The sequence below is a fragment of the Podarcis filfolensis genome (assembly GCF_964270895.1).
Source record: "Podarcis filfolensis genome assembly, chromosome: 8".
NCBI lineage: Eukaryota > Metazoa > Chordata > Lepidosauria > Squamata > Lacertidae > Podarcis > Podarcis filfolensis.
In genome coordinates this window covers 15909584-15932962 of record NC_139611.1, presented here as the reverse complement: position 1 = coordinate 15932962, position 23379 = coordinate 15909584, and the positions used below count along the sequence as shown (strand labels likewise).

At 47.5% G+C, this 23379-nt stretch overlaps 1 protein-coding gene across 14 annotated transcripts in view; it reads right to left on the bottom strand.

Annotated features, from left to right (window-relative positions):
- The window catches only part of CASZ1 (castor zinc finger 1), a 435935-nt gene that overhangs the window by 61443 nt on the left and 351113 nt on the right, over positions 1-23379 (bottom strand). For all 14 annotated transcript variants that reach the window (XM_083628374.1, XM_083628373.1, XM_083628372.1 and 11 more), the window contains one exon: positions 6647-7243. In XM_083628374.1, coding sequence (XP_083484500.1) covers positions 6647-7243 — 597 coding nt within the window. The remainder of the gene's footprint in view (positions 1-6646; positions 7244-23379) is intronic.

Genomic DNA, 23379 nt, shown 5'->3' with positions numbered 1-23379 from the left:
CCCGAAGGGGCCTCCAGGTAGGTGCGGAGTCAAAACAGAGAAGGAAGATGCTCTAAACATATATTTTACCAACATCTGACCCATTCCACCAGCAGAAGAGATGGGAAGCAGAGCTCATTCCATGAGCTTTGCCAGAAGATCCTCCTACACCTGATTGATGTAAGCTGACCATTATAAGAACAACTGTTTAAGAGACAACTGTTTAAGAATTGGTCCCTGAATTCGTTTCCCCGCCACCTCTTCCCTCCTTGCCACTTTCCCCTTGTGTGTTATGCTTGTCTTAGATTGTAAGCCTGTGTGGGCAGAGGACTGTCTTATTTTAATTGAATGTAAGTTAGCCACTCCAGAAACCTTTTTAGCAAAAGAAGGGGGTCCAAATGCTCTCAATAAATAAATTGGCAACTCTTTCTTTATGATCCTGCTTTCTGTGTCCAAGGGAGACTTTTTGTGTGTTGCGTAAACAGTTGGGGGGTAGCTCACCGTGGAGCCTAAAAGTTCCAACCAAATGTCTGGTATGATTTAATAGTTGTATGTAACTTCTCCATAACCAAGGGAAACTTTAAAGGTAGCTCACAACAGCAACAAGAGAAATAATGTTTCAACAATCTATGGAAACAAACCTCTGCTTTTATCTACTTGCAGAACGCCAGACACAAGTTTCAACTGTGCACATCAGTTTCATAGTTTCTCTCTTGCAATTACACACAAAGAGAGTCTTCAGGGATGCTATTCTCTCCCTAATTTTTCTGAAGAGCTGCTGCCAGCCAGTGTAGACTAGAGATGGGGGAGGAATTCAACCTTGTTTGCATCTGAATGAGAAGCTACCTAAATCCGCACTTCTCGAACCAAACACAAAGAGAAACCCAGCTATTCTTCAAATTTTGCATTTCTCTGAATTTTGCAATGCCTTTCTCCAACCTATTAATGGGCACGAGGATGCACATGCTAGGGAAAGGTGTTCATAAAGATGCATCTGTTACTGAAAATCCCATACAAAAATGCATTACACTGGGGAAAATGGCTTTCAAAACTGCATACAAAAGTGTGTTCAGTAGAAATCCATACTAAAATGCTGGGAAATTTTCATGAGGATTTTTTGTAAAAAGAAAAAAAAAGCCAATCACTGAGGAAAGGTGAACTGAATTTACGATTTGGAAAAGAAAGAAAAAAAGACACTGGGAGATAACAAAATACACAGATTCATCCATCCCTAGAGTAGAGAAGTGCTGAGCTAGGTGAACCACAGGTCAGTATCAGCTAGCATCCTCCGCTCCTACCAAGCACCATGCCTGACCCCTGGCCATGCTGGCTGGGGCTAATGGGAGTTGCAATCCAACAACCACATGGGGTAGGCACCTCCTTTGCATGCAGAAGGTCCTGGGTTCAATCCCTGGCATCTCCAAGAAGGGCCACGTCTGAAATCTCAGAGAGCCACTGTCAGCCAGGGTAGACAATATTTAGCTAGATGGACCAATGGCCTGACTCAGTCTAAGGCAGCTTCCTAGGTTGCAAACATCTGGGATGCACCATGCCAGCTGCCCCTCGAGTAGCTACTTAAAACTAGGGTATATCTGTCTCTCCTGAATTGGGGGTTTGAAGCTGCAAGAGGCTGAAACAAAATCGGCTCAGCCCTGAATGCTGCCTAGATGGGAGGCCCCATGGAAACCATGCGCCAGCTGCTCTGAGTAGCTCGGAAGGTGAGCAGGGTGGAAGCAAAACAAGGAACAAAACTACACACAGAAACACCGGCCAAAATGGGAGTGAGGATTCGCGTAGCTGCTTCGCACAGCATTGCCTGCTATTGTCGTCAAAACAGCAGGCGGACTTTGCCAGGTCAGGCCAAAGGTCTGTCGGATCCAGCAGCCTGCCTGCTGCAGACGCCCTCACCGCCAAGGAGATCTGTGGCGGAAGCCACCTGCTGCTATGTGTCCCCTGGTGCCTGGTACTTAGCGCCTCTGCATACGAAGGATCCATATTTGGCTCTCACGGCTGAGTGCTGTCGATCAGCTGATCCGCCGTGAATTTCCCTCCCTGCTTGCTCACCTAGAAGGTGGCACACAATCTGGGTGGGAACCTTTGTCAATTCAGGCTTTGGAAAAGGTGCCATGTGGTGGGAAATAACCCTGCCAGATGGTGCTGTTTAACTCCCTGTGGGCTGGCAGGCTCGGCTATGCGTTCCCAGAAGTATTCCCCGTTCCCCATAACTGTATATTTTTTTGGGTGCCTCTGCAAACAGGAAAGGCAACCAAAGAAGCTGGACTGGGGAGGGGCGGCGGGGGAAAATTAAAACAAACTTAAGCACCGAGTCCGGGCTCAATCACCTTGTGCTGGCGACAGACAAGGGCTTTTCCTATCAAAGGAAACTGAAGGTCACACTTTTCCTCATTGATCTTGCAATGTTTGTTAATTACTCTGTCACTGATGTGGCGAAGGATAATTAAACAGCTCTGTTTATATCTTATATGCATAATTATGCGCGTTGCCACTGAACTCGCGAAGGCTGGAGAAGAGGGAAGGGACAGATGAACAGAGATGAGTTTCGGTTGCATTATTAAGGGGGAGCGCGGGGTGGGGTGGGGGAAGCTGGGGCCCACATGCACAAAAGGGAGAAACTTTGATGGATTGGCGAGATCAGGGGGGCTTGTCGAGATGTGGGAAAGAGGGCAAAGTGTCAAGCAAAGTTATTAAACCTGAATGGGAGTTTAGACTTCATTTGAAGATGCCCTTCTCTCTCTCTCTCTCTCTCTCTCTCTCTCATATTCTCTATTTCTTTTTTTGGGGGGGGGGTTGCAGGAGTTCTGGTAACTCAATCTTGAATCTCCCTATGCTCAATGCTAGCTTTTTTACACATCCACTTCTTTTGGAAAGCTTTCCCATAGCTCCCTATAAATGGTCACCTCTTATCTTTTTGCCACCGATGGGGTGGTGGTGGGGTTTGGAGCCCCATATTTAGTCTCTGCCTTCCTGCCAGCCACCCCTGCCTCGATTTCAGAATCTTCCCAGAACAAAAGCTCCTATATCACAACTGTTTAAAGTTCCCCATAAACCTCTCTGGCCCTCGTTGTGTCCTGGTACAAACACTGTGCTCTCTGCTGGAAGGGCAGTGGGAATCTGTGGCTCTGTGCGGTTGTGGTGATGTTTAAAGTCCTGCACTGGGTTTAATTGGATTGTATGGAACTGGCCTACAACAGCACCCATAATTCTGTGGGGCCCAGCCAGGCAGGACTGGGTAATCTGCAGTCAGTCTGGTCCATTTGATGGTCATAACAAAATCTTAAATTTCTTTTTTTTTGCTCCCCTTGCTTTGCATACATTCACCAACAATTGTTCCCTTTCCAGCACTACATGAAAGACCGCCTCTATCCCTACAGACCCTCTCTGCTGTTAAGGCTGGAAAAGGGGTCCCTCTTGGCAGTTCCTCAAAATTGGGGGTGGTTGGGGGGCTGGGAGGTGGAGGGCTTTCTTTGTGGCAGAGCAGTCCCTAAACTGTGGAACTCCCTCCCCACAAAAAAACGTCTGGCATCTTGGGCTGCATACACTTCCTACATTTAAAGCACACAACTTCTCCCAAAGGATCCTGGGAGCTGTAGTTCACCCTCCTCCCACAGAGCTGCAATTCCCAACATCTTAAACCAACTACAGTTCCCAGGATTCTTTAGAGAAAGACATATACTTTAAATGTATGGGGTGCACACAGCCTCTCCTGCACAGCTGAAGACACCCCTCTTTACACTGTTAAGATATTCTGTTTTGCTGAATTTATACTGTTCTGTTCTGGCTGGAAGAGTTTGGCTTGCTTTTATAGTTGTAACTATTTCATCTGCATTTTTATATGTGTATACATAAACCACATATTATATTGTTAGAACCTGCCCCCAGGACCTTACGGTGAAAGATGGGTAAGAAATCTTAAAAATAAATAAAATAATGTAATTAATTTCAGTTGGGTCTGCTCTGAGTAAGATTTAGGCGGACACAACCCCATCTCCACACAGTTGCCGGTTAAGGTACTTTTGCACACACAAAAACCTCTCCCTCTTCCTTGTTAAACTGCGTCCTTTTACCTTTTCCACTTTATCTAGATTGCAAAGACTGGGCAGAGAGCATAGTGAGTTCAGATAACAACCACCAGAGTTTGAATAATGGGGCATTTTGCCAGCTCTCCAGGAAGCGAGTAGAACTTTCCCTACTATGGGTGAGGTCTGCAGAGAGGTTTCTCTCCCCCCCCCCCGCTTCCCCCCAAAGCAATAAATTCTTGCTTTCTTAACGATAAAGTAGACTAAAGAAAGTCAAGGAAGGTGGGGCTGGGGAGAGAGAATGCACGCAGGCTGAAAGAAAAGAGTGAAAAAGAATAACTCCCCAGCAGAACAATGGCCAATTATTGCATTAAGATCAGCAGAGGGGGACTTTTTGGTAGTCCCACCATCCTAAAAAGTTTGGGGTTTGGGGTGGGATGGCCTAAGAGAAAAAAAAAAGCATTCTCCAAGGAAGCTCCTAGCTTGTAGAATTCCCTCTCTACAGAGGTGTGTCTTGCACCTTCATTATATAATTTCCACCTTACACAGAGGACATACCTCTTGACACCTGAAATATATACAGTGGTACCTCGGTTTACGAACTTAATCTGTTCCGGAAGTCCGTTCTTAAACTGAAACCATTCTTAAACTGAGAAGCGCTTTCCCTAATGAGGCCTCCTGCCGCCGGTACCCTTCCACTGTTTGGTTTTTGTTTGTAGACTGAGGTAGAGTTCGCAAACCGGGATACTACTTCTGGTTTTGCGGAGTTCATAAACCGAATAGTTCGTAAACAGGGCTGTTCTTAAACCGAGGCACCACTGTATGTATTTTCAAGACACACATTATAGCTACAATAGTAATTTGTTTTAAACTATCTTTAATGCTTAAATCGTTGAGACCTGGCCCATGACCTAGTGGGAAAGGGCAGGTAACAAACTGACAATGATTATGATGGTTTAAGATTTGTTTATGGATTTTATGGAATTGCAAACCATAACATAACTCCCCTCCTTCCCCCTCATTCCATACACAATAGCCAAAAGCACACATTCCCCAGAGATGTAAGCAAGCGATGTTAAGCGGTAATAACAGTAACAACAGCAATGGTAATATTGCAAACCGCCTTGGGAAGGTAGTTTTGTCCCGGGAAGAGGTTGGGAAAAAAGCACACGCATAAGGTAGATAAATAAAACCAACAAGGAAGGCAACAATAAAAAAAAAGGAAGGAAAATTAAATTTGCAGTAAAACAGTTCCCAGGGTAGGAAGAGCTGGGAAAAGAGAGAAGTCTCGTTCGTGCTAATGTGTCCGCCAGGCAGGTCTGAGCGGTGGCAGGCAGAGGTGTCACAGAAGGAGCTGCTGCTGTTTTGTTGCTGAGCCAGTGGCGGCCAAAATTCCTCTAGAGGGGAAGGCCGAGGGAAAGAAGCCGCTTCTCTCTTCTGCCAGTACATCTCCCCGATCAGCTGAGCTCTGTGTTCCGTGTCCCTGTCTTCATTCCTTTCTCTCCCCTTCGAGGGAAGGGGGAAGCAATTGTGGGGGGTGGGCTGGAAGGCGGAGATGGAGGGCCTGGCGGCTGTGTCAGAGGGGCCAAGGGCCCAGCTCTGCCACACACTTGTGCAAGCACACATGAGCACAAGCACTAAGCCAGCACTCTTTTCATGGTATGTGCCGTAACAATGTTCTGCGAAGCTGGTTGAACACATCTGCAGTGCACACACAGACAATAAAGCAGAAAGAAGGAAGGGAATATATTCTGATTTTCTTCAGGAGTTCTGGCGATGGTGCTGAAGCTGCAGTTGTATGTTGTTATCGATGGCGTTTCATTTAACTTGCCATTTTATACTTTTTTAAAATGTATGGCATTAAATGGCTAGGTACAATCTTGCACTCACTTACTTGGGACTAGGGACAGTTAGCACTCGACGGGGCTTAATTTCAAGTGGGCATATATAGAGTTGCACTGTAAAATTGAGTAGCTGCAATTAATATTTTAAGTAAGTTGAAATAATACTTATTGTTATTTCAGCCTACTAAATTATATATATTAATAAGCATATATATATATATATATATATATATATATATATATATATATATATGGGGATTGTCCTCATTTATTATAAATGTTCAAGGTACCATTGATTGTTTTAAGTGGCTACTACAATAGATTAGTCACATTTCAAAATCCCTTTTTAAAATAGAACTAATTGCATTTTGCTTTTAAACGGAGTGTTGGGGCTAGCCCACAATGTGGGGTTCAGGGACTGCCTAGGCGTCCTTTGACACAGGGAATATGCTGCTCATTGTTGAATGGGATAAAAAGCTAACGAGGTCAGCCCCTCACGCCATCCCACCCATCTGAGTCCAGAATACAGAATGCTGTGTGCAGAGGGCAGATGATCTGCAAGAGGGACTTACAGAGCAATATCTGTAGGCAAGTCGTGAAAGTATGCCAAGCTGCACGCAACAGGAAATGCTCTCTCCCCCAAAAAAGAAGAGCCACCAACCCAGTAACAGCTGGGTAGAAATTTGTTAGGATGATCAAACAGACCCCGGATCCATCCAGCAAACATACCAGTTTTTCAGTGCCCAAGAAAGAGCATAACAGAGATGCCAGCCTAGGCAGCCTTACCTGAGGCAGCTCCTCCACCTAGCTTGGAGACCACCTCACTGCTGGGACCCCGGAAGCTTTCATCCTTCGAGGGAGGCCCATCCGAATCCCGTTCATCCAGGAAGCTGCTCCCATCTTGGGGTCCCCTCAGTGGCTCGGCCTCGTCCACGTTGTCCTCTTCATCACTGCACCCCTTGGGCTGTACCATATACACGCCTTCGGGGGGCACCTCAGCGCCCTCGGATCCCCTCGGTTCCTTGCTCTCGATGCGCCCCAGCAAGGAGTCTTCGCTGTACTCCCCGTTGACCCACTTTTCAATCACTTCCCTTCGCTTGTCCTCCTCAATCTTCTGCACGCGGTCGACCCCCTCGGGGAACTCTGGGCCCAGTTCCTTGGCCCCAGGCCGGGCGATATCCTTTGCGGTGGTGAGGGTGCCCCCACCAGCGCTCTCCCGACCCAGGGGAGGCTTTTCGGCATGCGCCCGCTCGGGTCCCTTGTGGTCAACAACGACCTGGCGGCTGAGCTTAGCACAGATCGCGTTCAGCTTCAAGCCACCTTTGCGCTTGGCAGCCATCTTGGGGTTACCTGAGGTTCTGTCAGTGCATATAGTTCTTTCAGCTGGAGGGAAGAAACAAAAAGAGAGAGAGAAAGCGAGACAGTTAGAGGGTGGGATAGTCTCCAATGCATCTAAAGCAAGTTTGAATACCGTTCAAATAACTGAAAGAATAAACAAGTGGACTAAATCACAATTGGCTTCATCCCAAAGCAAATCCACACAAGCAAATTAGCAGTTTCTTCATTATTTACATTCTGTGCTTCCTGTAAGAAGCTCAGGGGCTCCCTCCCTTTCACTGTCACAATGACCCTGTGAGGTAGCCTAGCTGTGGAGATCATGATGGGCCCGGTGTCACTCAGTGAGCTTTATGGCTGATTTAGCAGTGATTTGAACTCGCATCTTCCTGGTCTAATGCTCTGTTACACCACACTGTCCACCTTTCCACAATCCCACACTGAGTTGAGCAGATTCCTGGAGCATTTGCTTGAGCAGCTGTGTGGCAAGGTGGTTAGAGCATGAGCTCTGGGCATAAGGAAGCCACACTCACAATCCCCGCTCAACTAAGGCTCTCGGATTAGTCTTGGGTGAGCCCTTCTTCCACAGTCTATGAGTCCCATGAAATTCAAAAGCTTTAATTAGACACATTTCTGGCTTTGCTAATATGGTCTGCCTTGTTCATTTTGTTTTGGGTTTCTCTTCTCTTGCTGATGAGGAATCCCTAGGTTTCATTCAAGGTATGAGGCAGATTTGGGTGAAACAGCTGGGCTTTACGTTTTCAAAAAATGGGGAGCAGCCAGAAACCTCACCATAACCTAATATTGCTGGCATCTCAGCAGAGACTTACTCTGGGCAGGCTCCAATCACCATCTTAAAACTGAACCCAAGGCCATCCAGTGGTTACAACATCCAGCCCAAATATTGTACGTTTAAAAGTCCCCCCCCCCTTCCTCATCTCAGGCACTCCCTGTTCTGTGTAACACCTGAGCCTGAGGAAGGGTTTGCTTCCCATTTTGTGACACTTTGGTTGGTCCTCATAAAGGTATTGCCTAACAATAGAAACTGGAGTTGTTGTTGTTTTTTCTCTTATGGATCAACACAGCTGCCTTTTTATCTTTACATCATTGAGGTTGCATCCTCATGCCTAAGACAGTTTTGGTTTGCAACACTTTCAGAAGGGAGCACAGGAGGGGAGAATTTATAGTCCACTGGCTATCAAACCGATAGCATGAGCTTCCCACAACTGCTACAGCAGCGGTGTGGCTTTAGAAAAGGATGAGACACCCCACCCCACAGCAGCTTAAGGATGCAGCCTCCCCTCCCCTGATGTTGGGGTGAGATGAAGAGACAGAGACCTAGGTCCACACCCCTCACTTGTGTCAGCGCCTCTCTCAGGAAGGGTCCAGGCAGCCGTTCGAGTCGTGTGCTTGGCACAGCGATTGCCCCAGAGCCTGAAGCTTTTGCAGCACAGTGGCTCACGGCAAGACAGCCTGTCCATCTCCTAACAGCAGGAGTCAGCAATGCAATAAGGCTCACACGCAACAGGCTCGTTGCTGAGCATGGAGGAGGTTGCTGACACATTGCAGGAACCGACCCTTGGTGCGCTGTGGGTTGGAGAAACCAAAGTAGATTCTCCTTTGGACAGGGTTTCCACTCGCTGCTCAGAAGAACCCCCTTCTCTCTTCCTCTCCCGCTATTTTACCTGCTCTTCCCTCACTCAGTACCTAGTTCTGCCCAGCTGCAAAAACAGATTCATGGGGGGGGGGGGGAAGGATGAGAAGGATGCTTTCAACTTGCTCCCAAAGAGCAAGATTTCCCTTGCTGCTTGTAAAAAGGCTTCTGGGTCTCTTGCATTCTCCCTCCCCCTCCCCCGATAAAAATGAATGACTCTGGTTTGAGGCCCCAAAACACAGAAGGAGGTTGTGATCTATCAGACCCCCAGCGACGTGCCCGGGAGCCGTTGTGACATCCCCCTAATCCTCCAGCCTGACAGTCCAACGCAAACAGCCTGAAACTTTAGACTCTCTCTCTTCCCCCGACAGCCAGCGTGTGGCTGCTTAACATTAGCGGCTGACAGCTCTGGGCACGCTCTCCTGCCAAGAGCGGCAGAAGAGAAACAAAATCGGCCACAAGCCGCCCAGGAAACCATGGCCAGGGAGGAGAGGATGCCATCCCCCCCGCATAGAGCCCTCCTAGGCCAGGGAAACAAGACAGTGGCACCCACAGCTCTTCTGGATCTGAATGCCAAAGGCCTCAGCAGCTCCTGCATCATGAACAGCCCATTTATGATTAGGCCCAGGTGGCGACGACCTAGGATGGGCCTTGCAACACATTTTAGATGTTGTTTGGTTGCTTTGGGCATATCCAGGAAATTGCTCCTCTTTTTTGCTCTTTTTTGGGGAGCAGAGGACAGCATAGCCTGGGTCTTTCTATGTACAACATTCAGTCCATACCCCATTTAATTGCCATATTTTTCATGGGCTTTGAGGTCAAAGCCAGACAGAGCTCAGGCAAAGGCAGGTGATCAGATGTTTTTTTCCCCCTGAGCAGCAAGGAGCAAGATCCAAGTTGCTAAAAGCCTCTTGGCTCAAGGTGGGAGGTCTGCAATCCATGCAAAAAACCTGAATCGCCCTTCTCCCTTTGTTCCTCTCACCCACAAATATGCGATTCCCAGATAATAGCAAAACAAAAAAGACACGCACCTGTGCTATTGACACACCCACCCATGTACTCCCAGGAGAGCACACACCATGTACACACCCCAATACATCAAGGCTCCAGTGACACACAAACACGTGCGCTCTCACTCTCACACCCTCCTGTGTCATGTTGGCTCAGGGGAATCCAGGTCGCTGTTTCGGCACTGTGCTTCCCTGGCCCCACCTGATCCGGAAAGCTCAACCAAGGCCTGTTAAACTCAGGGCAGAGTCCTGCCCTCAGCTACACCTAAGTTGGAGGATCAAATGAGGTTAAGGTGGGTGGAACGGAGCATCAAAACCAGCTCTGCTAAACAGATCAGCCAAAGCTCTCAAGAGGGGAGGGCACTGTTTTAAACGGGGAGGAGGGGTGCACCCATATGCTTTGGAGAAAAGATGGCTTGGGGAACGTAGCTGAAGGAAAAAGGTTTGGACAGCAGCCTTCCAGGCAGGCCATCAGGCCACTGATGATTCAGCACAGGGAGAGAGAGCATTTCTACAACACACACCATGGTCCAGCATAGATCTTTTCTACAGGACAGGCCTTCCTCAGCCTGCTGGAGGCATTGAGGTGTCAGATCCTATCAGCGGCCCCCCGAAAGAAAGCCCCCTCCTGGCCTCAGCACAAACGGACATCTCTCCAACTCCCTCTGTCCACTGCCCCTCCTTCATCCGTTTCCACCCTTCCACAACTTCCTCGGGATGAGGGACAGTCCCGTCATCCCAGAAGGAAGAAGCCAAAGACACGTAGAGATGGCAAAACGATTCTATAAATATTTATCTAAAGGAAAAGGATGGTGGGCAGCAGGGTGGGGGAGAAATATTGCTGCGAGGATGTGGAATATCCCACAGACATGGCTCACCTCCTGGCCTATCGGAGAGCCCTGCAGCTGGATCAGGCCAGTGGCCCATCTACTCCTGCACTCTGTTCTCACAACCGCATGCCCCAAGAGGAAGCACACAAGCACCACTCTCCCCGCCTACCACTTTCAGCAACTGGTATTTAAGAAACACTGAGACTTCCACAGAGGAGGGAGAACACAACCGCAAATGTTTTGCAGCTCCAAAAGATGAGGGGATTTTTAAAAGGCACTTCTCTGAGGCTTAGGCATCTTGACCAGCTCCTCATAGCTCTGCCATCAAAGTGTAGGGCACCTTAGAAATTGGCAGAGCACGCGTCTTTTAATCTGAGGTTGTGAGTTCGAGCCCTATGTTGGGCAACAGATTCCTGCATTGCAGGGGGTTGGACTAGATGGCCCTTGTGGTCCCTTCCAATTCTATGGTTCTATGAAATAATAGTTTTTAAATCTGCTAATTTTTATTTAAGTATCGAACCCCCTAGGGGCTTACTATCTAAAATTTAGAAGCAAAGGAGGCAACAGAGTGAGGAGTCACAGAGGTACTTGGGCAAGGATACAAACAAATGCAGTTATACATGGGCGCTTACTTCAACTGTAGCTAATTTAACTCCCTGCTCCTTGCTTTGATCAAATTTTCCCACCGGTTGAAATAGCTGAATGGTGATGCAAAGAGCTAACAATCCAAGGGCGGAGCTGCTTTCTAGCCCTTTTCCCACATGGAAAACCTGCTTTTCACTTTTTGCAATCCTCAGTCTGGTGAGACAGTTGCTGGTGCTGCCATTTTGACAGTGGGAGGCCAAGAGGGGTACTTTTAACACTGATGGGCTAGTTTTCTATTTGCAGGCACCTCCCCCCTTTTTTAAACAGATAAAGAAAAACAAAACTCTTATGGCATCCTCTACCTGACACATGAAGAAGGGCAACACATTCTATCTCTCTCTGCCTTAAAAGGGGATTAGACAAATTTCTGGAGGATAAGGCAGTCGGTTGCTGCTAGCCACAGTGGCTCTGTTCTGCACCCACTCTTAGAGGCAGTTTGCCTCTGAATACTGGAAACCACAGGAGGAGAGTGCTCTTGCACTTAGGTCCTGCTTGTCGACTTCTTAAGGGCACCTGGTGGGCCACTGTGAGAACAGGATGCTGAATTAGATGGACCACTGGCCTGATATTATGTTATTTACTTCTCTGTCCTGCTGCAGAATCTGTCTTAGCGTGTAGTATGTGCAAGGTCTGATGGGCAGTTGATGCAGAAAAGGCATTCCTGGGACCAAAGCAGCCTAACCCCCACCCCCACGAACTCTGCACCAGCCTCAGTTCTACATTTAGTGCCTTGCGAAAGATCCCAGGCTAAGTAAACATCCCCTATGATTTTCTTCTCCCGAAAAGAAATGTTTTGATTTCACATCAATCCAAGGAAGCAGTTTATAACCCATGCCTGTCACAGAGACTTTTTCATCTCTGCCCAGGACAAACTCTCCCACATGCTGTATTTACACTGAATGCTTCCTGTGAAAACAATGCAGCTGAAAAGTTTACACCCGTGTGGCGTGGCAGGCACAAAGATGGCCCCCTCCCGCTTAGAGCAGCTGAGAGCCCGAAGAGGGGGAAAAAGAAACAGGACTCAGGAACTTGCAAACTTGGGGAAACCATGAGAACTCCCAATTTCATTTTAAATGAAAAGCAGCCATCTAGTCCTCATGGTAGTAGCAGAAATGAGCCAGGAAATGCAACAGTGGAAATTGCACTAAACAAGCTATGCAAGGCAGTAGGGTAAACTCTGAGCACAAATGCCCATGAGTATGGATTGAGCAGCATGCTTTGAGCTCAGTATTATTCAGCAATTGCTCCTCACAAGAAAAAAGTCTGGCGTTGGGCTCATAATTCTGCCAGCTGAAAATCTCATGTGTCCATATGTAAAGGAAAGGCAAGCATCTAGTCCTCAAGACCAAGGAGGTAGGCCTGAAAGCCTCTGGGTAAAATCGAAAATGCTGTGTGTCTATGTAGCATTCCTAGCAATTGGGGAGAGGTTCTTTAATGGCCTGCTCAGCTCCTTTCTCCTCTTCAGGATTTAGCAGATGCAAAATTATGCAAAATTAAGCAAATATGTGCAAATGTGCTTAACTTGCAATCATCTATCCAGGTCACAGAATCCAGCTTTCTTCTTGGTGTACCATCCGTACTGAAAGCACAGTGCACAAATAGCCTTCAGCCAAACACTCTGGGCAATGCCTATCCGGCGGAGAAAGCGAAGCTTGCTTATTTTACTGTTTTAAGATCTTGCTAGTATATTATTATTATTATTATTATTATTATTATTATTATTATTAGGGATAGCCCTAAAGAATCACAGCAAGAAGGTAAATTGAGAGTTAGTGAGTGGGAGTTAGTGAGAGACAGGAGAATGATGAAGAGGTAAATTTTTAAAAACTGGGAAAGAAAAGTGCTGGAAGAGACTCTGAGCTGGGCAGGTGGATTAAGGGACCAAGAGCTGATGGCGGGGGGGGGGCACTCTTGACTCTAGAGGAAGGGCGTTCCTGGATGTAGAGTGGAGTGGGGTGCTGCTCAAACCCAGCTGAGGATACCCCTGTTGTGGAAGGCAATGGTGGGTGGGGAAAGGAAGCGGGGCTTGTGAGGACTGTCACTTCAGAGGGCTGCGTGGAAAAAACGAACAGATGGACCTCTCGTATTCTTATTGAAGAATTTTAAGCCCAGCTGAGTAGCTGCGCTCAGGAGGGAAGCCGCCGTGCCAGCTTTCCAGGAGCTGTGAGGTTTCAACCGATCAATTATTCACAACATTGTTTGGGGCGGTTGAGGGAGGAAATGGCGGGCCAGGCAGACGGGAGTGGATTGGGGGGGGGAGCTTGCTTGCTTGCGTGCGTGCACTCCTGTGGGTTTGGAAACTGTACACATTTTTCAACTGAAGTAGGTGCAGGTTGCCAAAATGCACCCAAAGCCAAAAGACGACAAGAAGCCATCTAGACCAGCCAGCAGCCAGGATAGGACTTTGAGATTTGCAGGGTGGGGTTGGTCCTGTTTCTATGCTATTCCTTGGGCCCATTTGAAGCGTTTATCATTGGTTTTCGTGTTTTGAACCTTGGCTTGACTTTTTAACAATGTTTGCAAACCACACGTAGGACTGTGTTATAGGAATAGTACATAAACGCAACAGCAGCAACAAAAGGGGTGTGGGATTTGACAATGGCGCTCTGATTGTGCATCACCCCTTTCTCAGCTTTAAGTTCCGTTTGTTTTCAAGTTGTAGGACCATGAGATGGCAAAGACTATGTGGCCAATGTTTGGGTGAAACACTTCGAGTCAGATGAAGAGGTGAGCATCTCTGGGGTTTTTTTTTTTGAAGGGGGCAGAAGGGACAGAGGAGCAGAAAGCACAACTAGGCAAAACCAACCAACACAATTTGCATCATTTAGATTCCTCACGGAACTTTAAAACCTCAGATAAAAGTGTCATGGCCCACTTGAAAAAACAACAACCATGACTTGATTTCCTCCCACTGTCACCTCTCCACCTCCAAATGTGGGGTTCTGTTCCAAAGCAGTCCCACAAGAAGTCCACATGGTCCTGGGTTCGAGGCCCATGGTTCTGAAATGAGTCAGCAAAAACAGTAGGGAGCAACTCTCCTCAAAACCAGCCCCAAACATACCTACCCATTTTCCAACACAGGCCAGATGAGGTTGGGTGTTGTGTTTTTAAAAATATTACTGTATTTCCTTTGAAAGCCCTGTCTGGGCTTTCATGAGGGATGGGGTCCAATTCCATGGGTGGGAGGTGTGCAAAAAAAGTGGACTTGGTGTGCTTTGACACCCATCCCCCCCCTCCCCGCCGCTCCAGTTTATCAATAAAACATTTTATTGCTTTTAGCTCAAGAGATGACCTCGGCTTAGTGGAACGCTGTCTCTTTCGCCTGACCTTGGGAGAGTTCCACAGCGGCGCTGCTAAGCAGAGTCCATGGCCACTGGAACCGCAAATCCTTCATGGCTGGAAGGAGGGCAAGCAATGCCCAGGGGACGGGCACTGGAAAGGACATGGGTGCCGCTTCACTTTGGACACATGGGACTGGAGGAGCAAGAGAGGCTTTCAGTTTCCTCCAAAGAGAGGCAATTTTTTGGTCTGAAAAATGAGAAACACAAGGAGGAGGGAACTGGAGGCTGTGTATTCTGCAATCACATAAGACCTGGAATGGACAGCAGAATTTTGCTAAACTTTTCTTTTAAAAAATGAGATATGTTCTAGTAATAAATAGTATTAAGAGGAAAGTAGCCTCATGAAATAGAGTGGGTAGACAAGATTTCCAGTAGGTTTTATTTTTTTGGGGGGGGGAGGGGAGAACTTCATTTCCTTGCACATTTCCTCACACACCCATCCAGACCAACAAAAACAAAATTTCACAAAATAATATCATTCATGCAAGCTAGGAGTTATATGGTTGCACAACCTAGCATTTCTGGAGGGCAGAATTGGGGTTCAATAACAATATCGCTTCGCTATAGTTACACAGTAAATATGAATAGCCCTCTAATTATCTTTTGACAACAGCCCTGACCATTCTCCTCAAAGTCTTACTTAAGTCATTCTCTGTAAGACCGCTGGACCCGTATAAAACATACGGAGAGCAGAGGAAAACTTTTCTGACGCTGGTAACATGCACAGCAATACAAAGGACCCTTCCATACTCCGGGCAACAGACAGTAATCCTTCCACCCTGTGTGACACCACTTTGCATGTACGCACACAGATACATTCTCAGCTTTCCTGTGCCCTCCTCAGGTCCCCCTCACCCGGCACCCTCGCCAATTCTTGCGCTTCAATCTCTCCGAAAGAGAAAACCCTAAAGTGTTAACGGTGATCGGTGAAATGGCACAGCAGATTGCTACAATAAATAATTTACTGATATTTATAAATATTCAAATCAGCAGGCTTCAGAAATTGAAAGGGGGGGGAGAGAAGAGAAGCTGGAAAGTAAGTGTGTGTGTGTATTGGTGCAGGGGGTGGGGAGTTGACATTAATTCCCCAACTCTCCAAATTCATTTGAGGACTATTTCTCATTTCAAACAAATATTAAATCTTTTGGCATAAAAAATGGGTGGGGTGTGCATGGGTGGCAGGGGGTGGGGTGAAATAGATGGAAGGAAGGAAGGAAGATGTCTCTATGGCTGGCATTCTGCACCGTCTGCCAAGCCAGCACCTTCAGGCTGGTAACCTTGGACTGACAAGCCACAGGGGACCCCGTGTCAGCTTGTGTTACCAGGGTGCCTACATTCGATTCCACCAGATTCCCAAGAAGGAATCAAGGCTAGAGGTATCTCCAATGGTAACATATGCTTCATCATAAAAAAAGAAAAAGGCGGTGGTGGGTGTGGCGTGTCACCTTTAAAACTACTTTCTTCAAGGGTGCCTTTGTTCTCTGCTGGAGCTTGAAATTGTCCTTCCTTGTATGAACCACCCTGAGATCTTATGATGAAGGGCTGTATATAAATCTAATCTAATCTAATAAAGCAAAGCAAAATATAATATAAAATAAATAAAGCAAAGGTTGCTACAGGTTGCTGGTAGGACAGGCACACCATCCCAATACAGACAGCAAATGTTATGTGATGGTCAGACCAGGGGCAACCAACGTGGATATGCTGTTGGACTCCTGTCTCCTTGAAGTCCCAGGCAGCAGGGCCAATAGCCAAGGGTGATGGGAGCTGCAGCCCAACAACATCTGAAAGGGAAGCACATTGGCTACCCTTGGCTTAGAGCAGCCTCCCCCAACTCGGTGCCTTCCAGATGGTTTGGACTACAACTATCAGCACCAGCACCAGCCAGCACTGGGTTGTAGTCCAAAACATCTGGAAGGCACCAAGTTGGAGAAGGCTGAATTAGAGTGTTGAACTGTTATTATTATTTATTAAATTTGTATACTTAGCAAATCCCTCGTTTAGCTGTGCAACTCTCTGGGTGATTTCTGGCCAGGTCATAATCTCTCAGCCTAACCTACGTGACAGGGGGATTGTTAGGATTTTTCTTTAAAAAATGGTGGAGGACTATATACATCTGGCATTGCAAATGGGGCAACCTTGGGCACAAAGCCCAAGAACATCCTCTGGCACCCAGGAAACCCGCTTTATCGTGAGGTGCTGAGGTTGGTTACGGTTTCCCTCCTTGAAAGGTGTACAGAGCGGACAAAGGAAGCTGGGAGAGTGATGCTCCCTCCCACTTCTTCTTTTAGCTCTACTTATTCACTTTATTCTGCGCGTTCGTTTATTTCCTCAAATATTTGTACGCTGCTTGCCCATCAAGAGAAAGATCACAAAGCTGTTTCCTCAAACCCACCAGCAAAATTAAACGCAATATAAATGATAAAATGCAGACAACTGCAGAAGCAAAAACAAGAAAATACAGTGAGACATCCTACAATATCAAAGCATGATTAATCCTACAAGATAGGGCAGCATCAAAAATTTAAGGATCACAGCAGCTGGGCAAACAAAAATATATTTACGTGACGATGGAAGCTCTTCAAGGGTATAGCTGCAAGTGAAAAGAGTTCCATATCTGGGGTGCTGCCACTAAGAAGGCCCTATTCTGTCCCCACATGCCAAGCACAAAAAGCCGTGCCTTGTTCGCTAATTTTAAGGCCCAGGCTTTCCAAGGCTCATATCACCACCTGAGCTGCCTATATGAGCCTTGAAAAGCACATAGCGCTGGAAGACAAAACAGGAGGAACAATAAACTGGCAACTGAGGCCTTGAAACCATCCCTTTTAATTCTTGTCTGCCCCCACATCGAAAGGGGTGAAATGTAGAGTACACTGTGATATGATTTATGGCCTGTTTTTGATGCTTATATTTTAGTGAAGCTGGGTAGGGTTTGCCCTTCCTTAGTGTTGAATGGAACACCTGTAGTCATTTCTATTCTATTAATCGGGATTTAAAACGTGTAGAGAATAGTTTTGGCATTTTTAAATATCCTGTAAGTCACTTTGGAACTCCCCCCCCCCATAAAAATCATCATCAACAACATCAGCATCATCTCTTGAGAGGCTTGTTCCTCCATCCTCCTCCAAACATTTTTGCAATCACTGCCATTGCATGAAGCTGTACTGAGGACGGCTCCTCAATGGCTTAATAAAGGTATTTCTGAGCCGTACTCTCATTGACGGGATGGCCTGTGGCCCTACTCCGTGGGTAGATTACCACAGATCCCTTTTCTCCTGCACTCATTAACCAGGGACCCAAAGCACCCCATTGGTAAATGCCTGGCTCCGGCATGGGGTGAGCTTCCCCCAGGATGAATAATGCTTTTTCTAATGCACGGGTAGCCTGTCAGCTTCCTTACTCCCAATGTTTTATGAGCTTAACTGAACGGCTCTGAACTCCCTGGTAAGAAATAAAGTTATCCCTCAGCGTCCCCTTCTAAACATTTCACTCAGTGCAAACGGTGTTTAAGAAAAATGAGGACATATTTCTTCTTAAGGATGCAGTATCCCCCTTCAGAGGCCTAATTTATGCCATATATCAACTGGCCAAGGGAGAAAGAGGCAGGCCGGCCGCATTGGGAGCGCAGCCGGCCCAAATGGAGATTCTGCGCTGCTTGCTTTAACCACTGCTGTCCCCCTCACCTCGCAGGCTTGGAACACCAACCGGCCGGCACGCACACAAAAATTGGACGGGCGCTGCACAAACTCTCGGGATTGAGCACCTTTGCCACATGGCACATCGGCCCTGGAGTCCACAGGATTACAGCAAGGTATTCTGGGAGGCTTAGTTGGAACTGGCTGCCAGGTCCTAAGGGGTTCACAACCTGAAGTGCCGAGAGCAAAGCCTCTTAGGATAGGGCCTGCAAAGATCAGTACCAAACACAGAGATTCCTAGGGTCTGCAAAGGCCCAGGACAAGGCAGAAGGTCAGGAGACATCCAATACCTGCCCAGTTTTGCTCTCTGTGTTAACAGATGCAATGTGGCTTGTGGAACAGGCCACAGAGAAAGAGAGTTCTTGTATGGTGACTGCCCATGGCTGGCAAATTGGGGCTTCGTGAACTGGCAGGACTATGGGAAGGAGGAAGAGGATCCTGGCAAGGGGTGTAGCTGGGCCTGGGACACACTAGGGCAACCTGGGGATGGGGAAGGAGAGGTTGGTGTAGAAAGTACTTACAGGGTGGCGGAGGATGATGGATGGGAGTCAGTGCACAGGAACCAGAGCAGCAGGACCCATCACCAGAGCCAGAGGGGCCCCTGTCTCGACAAACACAGCAGATTCTGAGGCATAGGGAACAGCAGGCAGGGTGCTTTAGGAGGCTGAGGCAGGCAAAGGCCGACAAGCCCAGCTCACTAGCTGGACAGGTGGGTCTCGTTAGCTCTAGGAGGAGGTGTGTGATTCCTCAGCCACAGTAGTCTTGGAGCAGGTGAGGGTCCCAGGCTTCATCAAGCCCAGATGCTGCAATCCACATGCAAAGGGCAGCAGATCTGAGGTGCTGTATCTGCTCAACTGCCCATGTTGAATGCTCTAGGATCTTTGCGGGACCGTGCTTTGGTTTGGACACACAGATTAACCCTGGAGTGGGGACTTGACCCACTGACTTGTTGCCAGGTAGACCGGGGTTCAGGACAGGTGCTGGTCTTGCTGGGGCTGGGATGGTGCAAATCTAGATTGCAATGAGCTCTTGAACATAGAACAAAATTGGCCTATGTTGTGCTGGTCACATATACAGTCGACTTACGTTACCGGGAAGCCATGATTTAATGCCCACTGCTATAAGCACCTGCATGACTGACTTGCAGCCCATGCAGAAGTCTAAAGGACAGCTTATATCTGGCCCTTGGCACACCACTCATTTCCAGATCCCGGGTTTGAGGCCACAACGGGCATGCCACAAATGTACCCTGGGAATGAAGAACAGGCTCCTTCCTTCTGGGGTTCTGCTTTAAGCAGCCATGGGGCAGCCATGATAACAGCCATGATAACAGCTAGGTGAGTAGAACTGGTGCCAAGAGCTGGCATGACTGCACATCTGCCAAGAGCCCACATGCCATCCAGGGGTCCACTTCCAAGACCCCTCTGGCCTTGTTGCAGTGAGGAGGCAGACTCAGTGAGGGAAGGGACAACACAGAGGGTGCCCTGCCGAAAGGCCTTCCAAAGCCCAGGGATGAAAATTATTGTGTTCATACTCAGGGCGATCCAGTATCTTGAATTTCTACATGAGGAGTTTCTATGGGGCGCAGAGAGCTTTCCTAAGTTGGTACATCTGAAGCCCAACACTGTAGCTAAGGCATAATGGGGGGGAACAAACAACAACAACCCCCCCATTTTTTAAAAAAATAGCCGCAGTGCTCCAGCCATTATCTAAACACTATCCTGAACCTTACAAACACACAAAAACACGTACTTTCCCAGGGCATTATTTTGATATTGGTATATGAGGTGCTTTTTTTCTGGGGGTACGCATAATCCTAAACATCTTGTGAATCTTTGTACTTTTGTCCATTTACTGTATTTATTTCTCCTGATTTGAACTATAAAATGGTAAAAATGAGAGTATCCCTAGAAAAAAAGGACTGGGTATATGTGAGGATATGCAGAATTGGCTTCCAGGCCCAATTGTGATATACACAAAATCTAGGTTGAGAGGGAGGCCTGAGAGAAGCCTGTGAGTTGCCTGGCAACCACATGGGCCTCTATTGGGAAGTTGGCCTCAGTGTTTGAGATCCAAGCCCTGGAGCTGCTGGTCCATGTTGCCCCCATTAAGTCATTTAAATATCTCTCTCCCAAATTTTCCTTTTGCCTCAGCCACAAGACAGAAAGCAGGGCCTAGGTGTTATTGTGAAGCTGTTATTACGCATTATTACAAATGTTCTTGGTTTATTTGCCCCTTTCAAAGCAATATATAGAACACCCATTCCGCTGAGGTAGCCGAGTCCCACATCTAACAAAACCATTTCTCTTGAGGTGGAGAGATCATCTACTTCCTCCATCATAACTTTTGCCATTGCAGGGAAATGCAGACATCCCAGATCTTCTTGATCCACAATGGCTTTTATGGTGCATGTCTACTCAGAAGCAAGTGCCAATGTGTTCTAGGCTTACTCTCTCTTGATCTCTCTCCTAATAAGACTTACAAACGTTCTTGCCATACCTGCCATTGCATCTCTATCTCCAGCTCTGGTTAAATCAATAACATTCTCTATCACCTTTCCCTTATGCTTTTATTCATAGGAAACACTTTCCCCCAATGTAGGAACACTGGCTTGCCATTTGCAAAAGGGGTTCTGTTCCTGCTTCGTGTCTTAACTGGACTTTCCCTTTACTTTTTTTTTAAAAAGAAAAACAACAACTGAAAAATATAAAATTAAAACGTCACTCCCAAATCTGCATCTTCCATTCTCTAGCTTATTTAAATTTTGTTTATATTTTTACACGCATTAAAAGGTTTACTATCCAAAACGAGTCTAAGTGGTCTCACTTGTCGGCTAAGTAACTCCATAAATCAACCAGAAGTGTTAACATCTACACCACAGCCCGAGCCATCAATCTTGCCCCATTTTACAAGCGAAAAACAAGGGTTGCTGTGGGGTGGGTGGGGAGAGAGAGAGAAAGGAGGGGTGGGGGTAGTGGGAGCACTAAAGGAAGCGTAGCTGCTGGCCAGCAAAAGACCAGGAGGGTTCGTCTTGCGGAAAGTTATCCGGGAAGCCAGGCACATTGCCAAGGGAACGGGATCCAAAACATCAGACTCTTCAAACTCTTCCGTCCCAAAGGCAAAGGCTCCGAAGGAAACAATGCAGATAATAAAAGGGAGGTTTAGCGTTAAGGGCAATATAGTCTTGGGTGCTGCTACATGGAACTGTTTCCGGACAACTTACCCTGGGATCTGTTCTAGGGAAGGAGCATTGATGAGCTGTGCTAGGAGAAATGGGCAACTTGTTACCTACGGCTAAGTCCCAGGAGTCTCACCTCCAAAGAACGGGAAGCCATAGTTCCTGCCCATGGAGAATCGGAATTAGACAAATTCATTGAGGATAAAGCCACCAGTGGCTAGTAGTCCCGATGGATATGCCCTTCTGTTGTGCCTCGAAACTGCAGGAGGGAAGTTTCTGTTGGGCTCAGGTCCTGCTTGTGGGTTTCCCAGAAGCATCTGGTTGGCCACTGTGAGAACAGAATGCTGGGCTAGATGGACCACAGGCCAGATCTAGCAGGCTCTCCTTATGTTCTTATGATAGAAGCCACAGAAGGCCAGAAGCTGATGACCTTCTCAAGGAGGTTCTCTCACATCATGTCAAAGTTCTCTTTAATCGTACATGCATAAGGATAGCAATGCTTGGCATTTATACAGCACTCAAAACTTCACCACAACCCCTATAAGGTAGGGGAGTATCATTATGTCCATAATCTAGAAGGGAAGGAAAGGGCTGAGAATGTGAGTGGTATACGCCAAAGGCCACTTAGAAATGAGATTTGAATTGAGGGGTTCCTCTGGCCTCCTGTGCTGTACCCTGCACTACACCACACAGGAACATAGCCACAGCCAAGAGTATATGCATATGCAAACGGCAAGGCCACATGGCAGAAGGAAGTATTGTACTGAAATACACCCTGGTACATATCACCCATTTCAGATGGAGCGGCGTAGGAATGTTTGCATGCATGCACATGAAGTCACACTTGTGCACAGCAACACACACACACAGAGTGAAACCCCTCTTTCCATGTAATGAACCAAAGCTTTGGAGAAACATAATAGTAATATCCTAGGTAAAAGGGACCCCTGACCATTAGGTCTAGTCATGACCGACTCTGGGGTTGCGGCGCTCATCTCGCTTTATGACAGCTTCCGGGTCATGTGGCCAGCATGACTAAGCCGCTTCTGGCGAACCAGAGCAGCACACAGAAACGCCGTTTACCTTCCCGCCGGAGCGGTACCTATTTATCTACTTGCGCTTTGATGTGCTTTTGAACTGCTAGGTTGGCAGGAGCAGGGACCGAGCAACGGGAGCTCACCCCGTCACGGGGATTCAAACTGCCGACCTTCTGATTGGCAAGTCCTAGGCTCTGTAGTTTAACCCACAGCGCCACCCACGTCCCAATATCCTAGGTACATCTACATTTAACGCTGATCCACCCACACGTACAAAATATGTATCTGTGGAGGGTCAGCGTTAAAATATGTATGTGTGCGTGCACACACACAGAAGCAAATCATTTTGCACCACTCCCAAAGAGCATGCAAAACAAAGGCACACTAGCGTTGCACACCCATGTTTATGGGAATCCTCATGGGAGAGATATGTGTCCAGCAGAAATCTCAAATGTGGCTCTACGGTGGCTGAGCAGAATAGTGCTCAGCTGGACCCCACAGACCAGCTGCCATCAACCTGGCACCACCCAGATGTTTCGGACCTCAGCTCTCATTGGCCCCAGCCAGTCCTGACTGGAGCTGATGGGAGCTGTAGCCCAAATCGTGTGGAGGGCACCAGCTTGGGGAAGACTGCTGTAGAGAGGCGCTCATCCCCAAACGCCAACATCTCCCCCTTCCCCCACAGCCAGCCCTAGATAGGTTGGAGAGCCCCCCAAGCGCCTCTTTGGTGCGGCCATCCCATCCATGCGCGTTTGTGCAGGGCAAGGCGATCTCTCTCTCTCATTCTCTCTCTC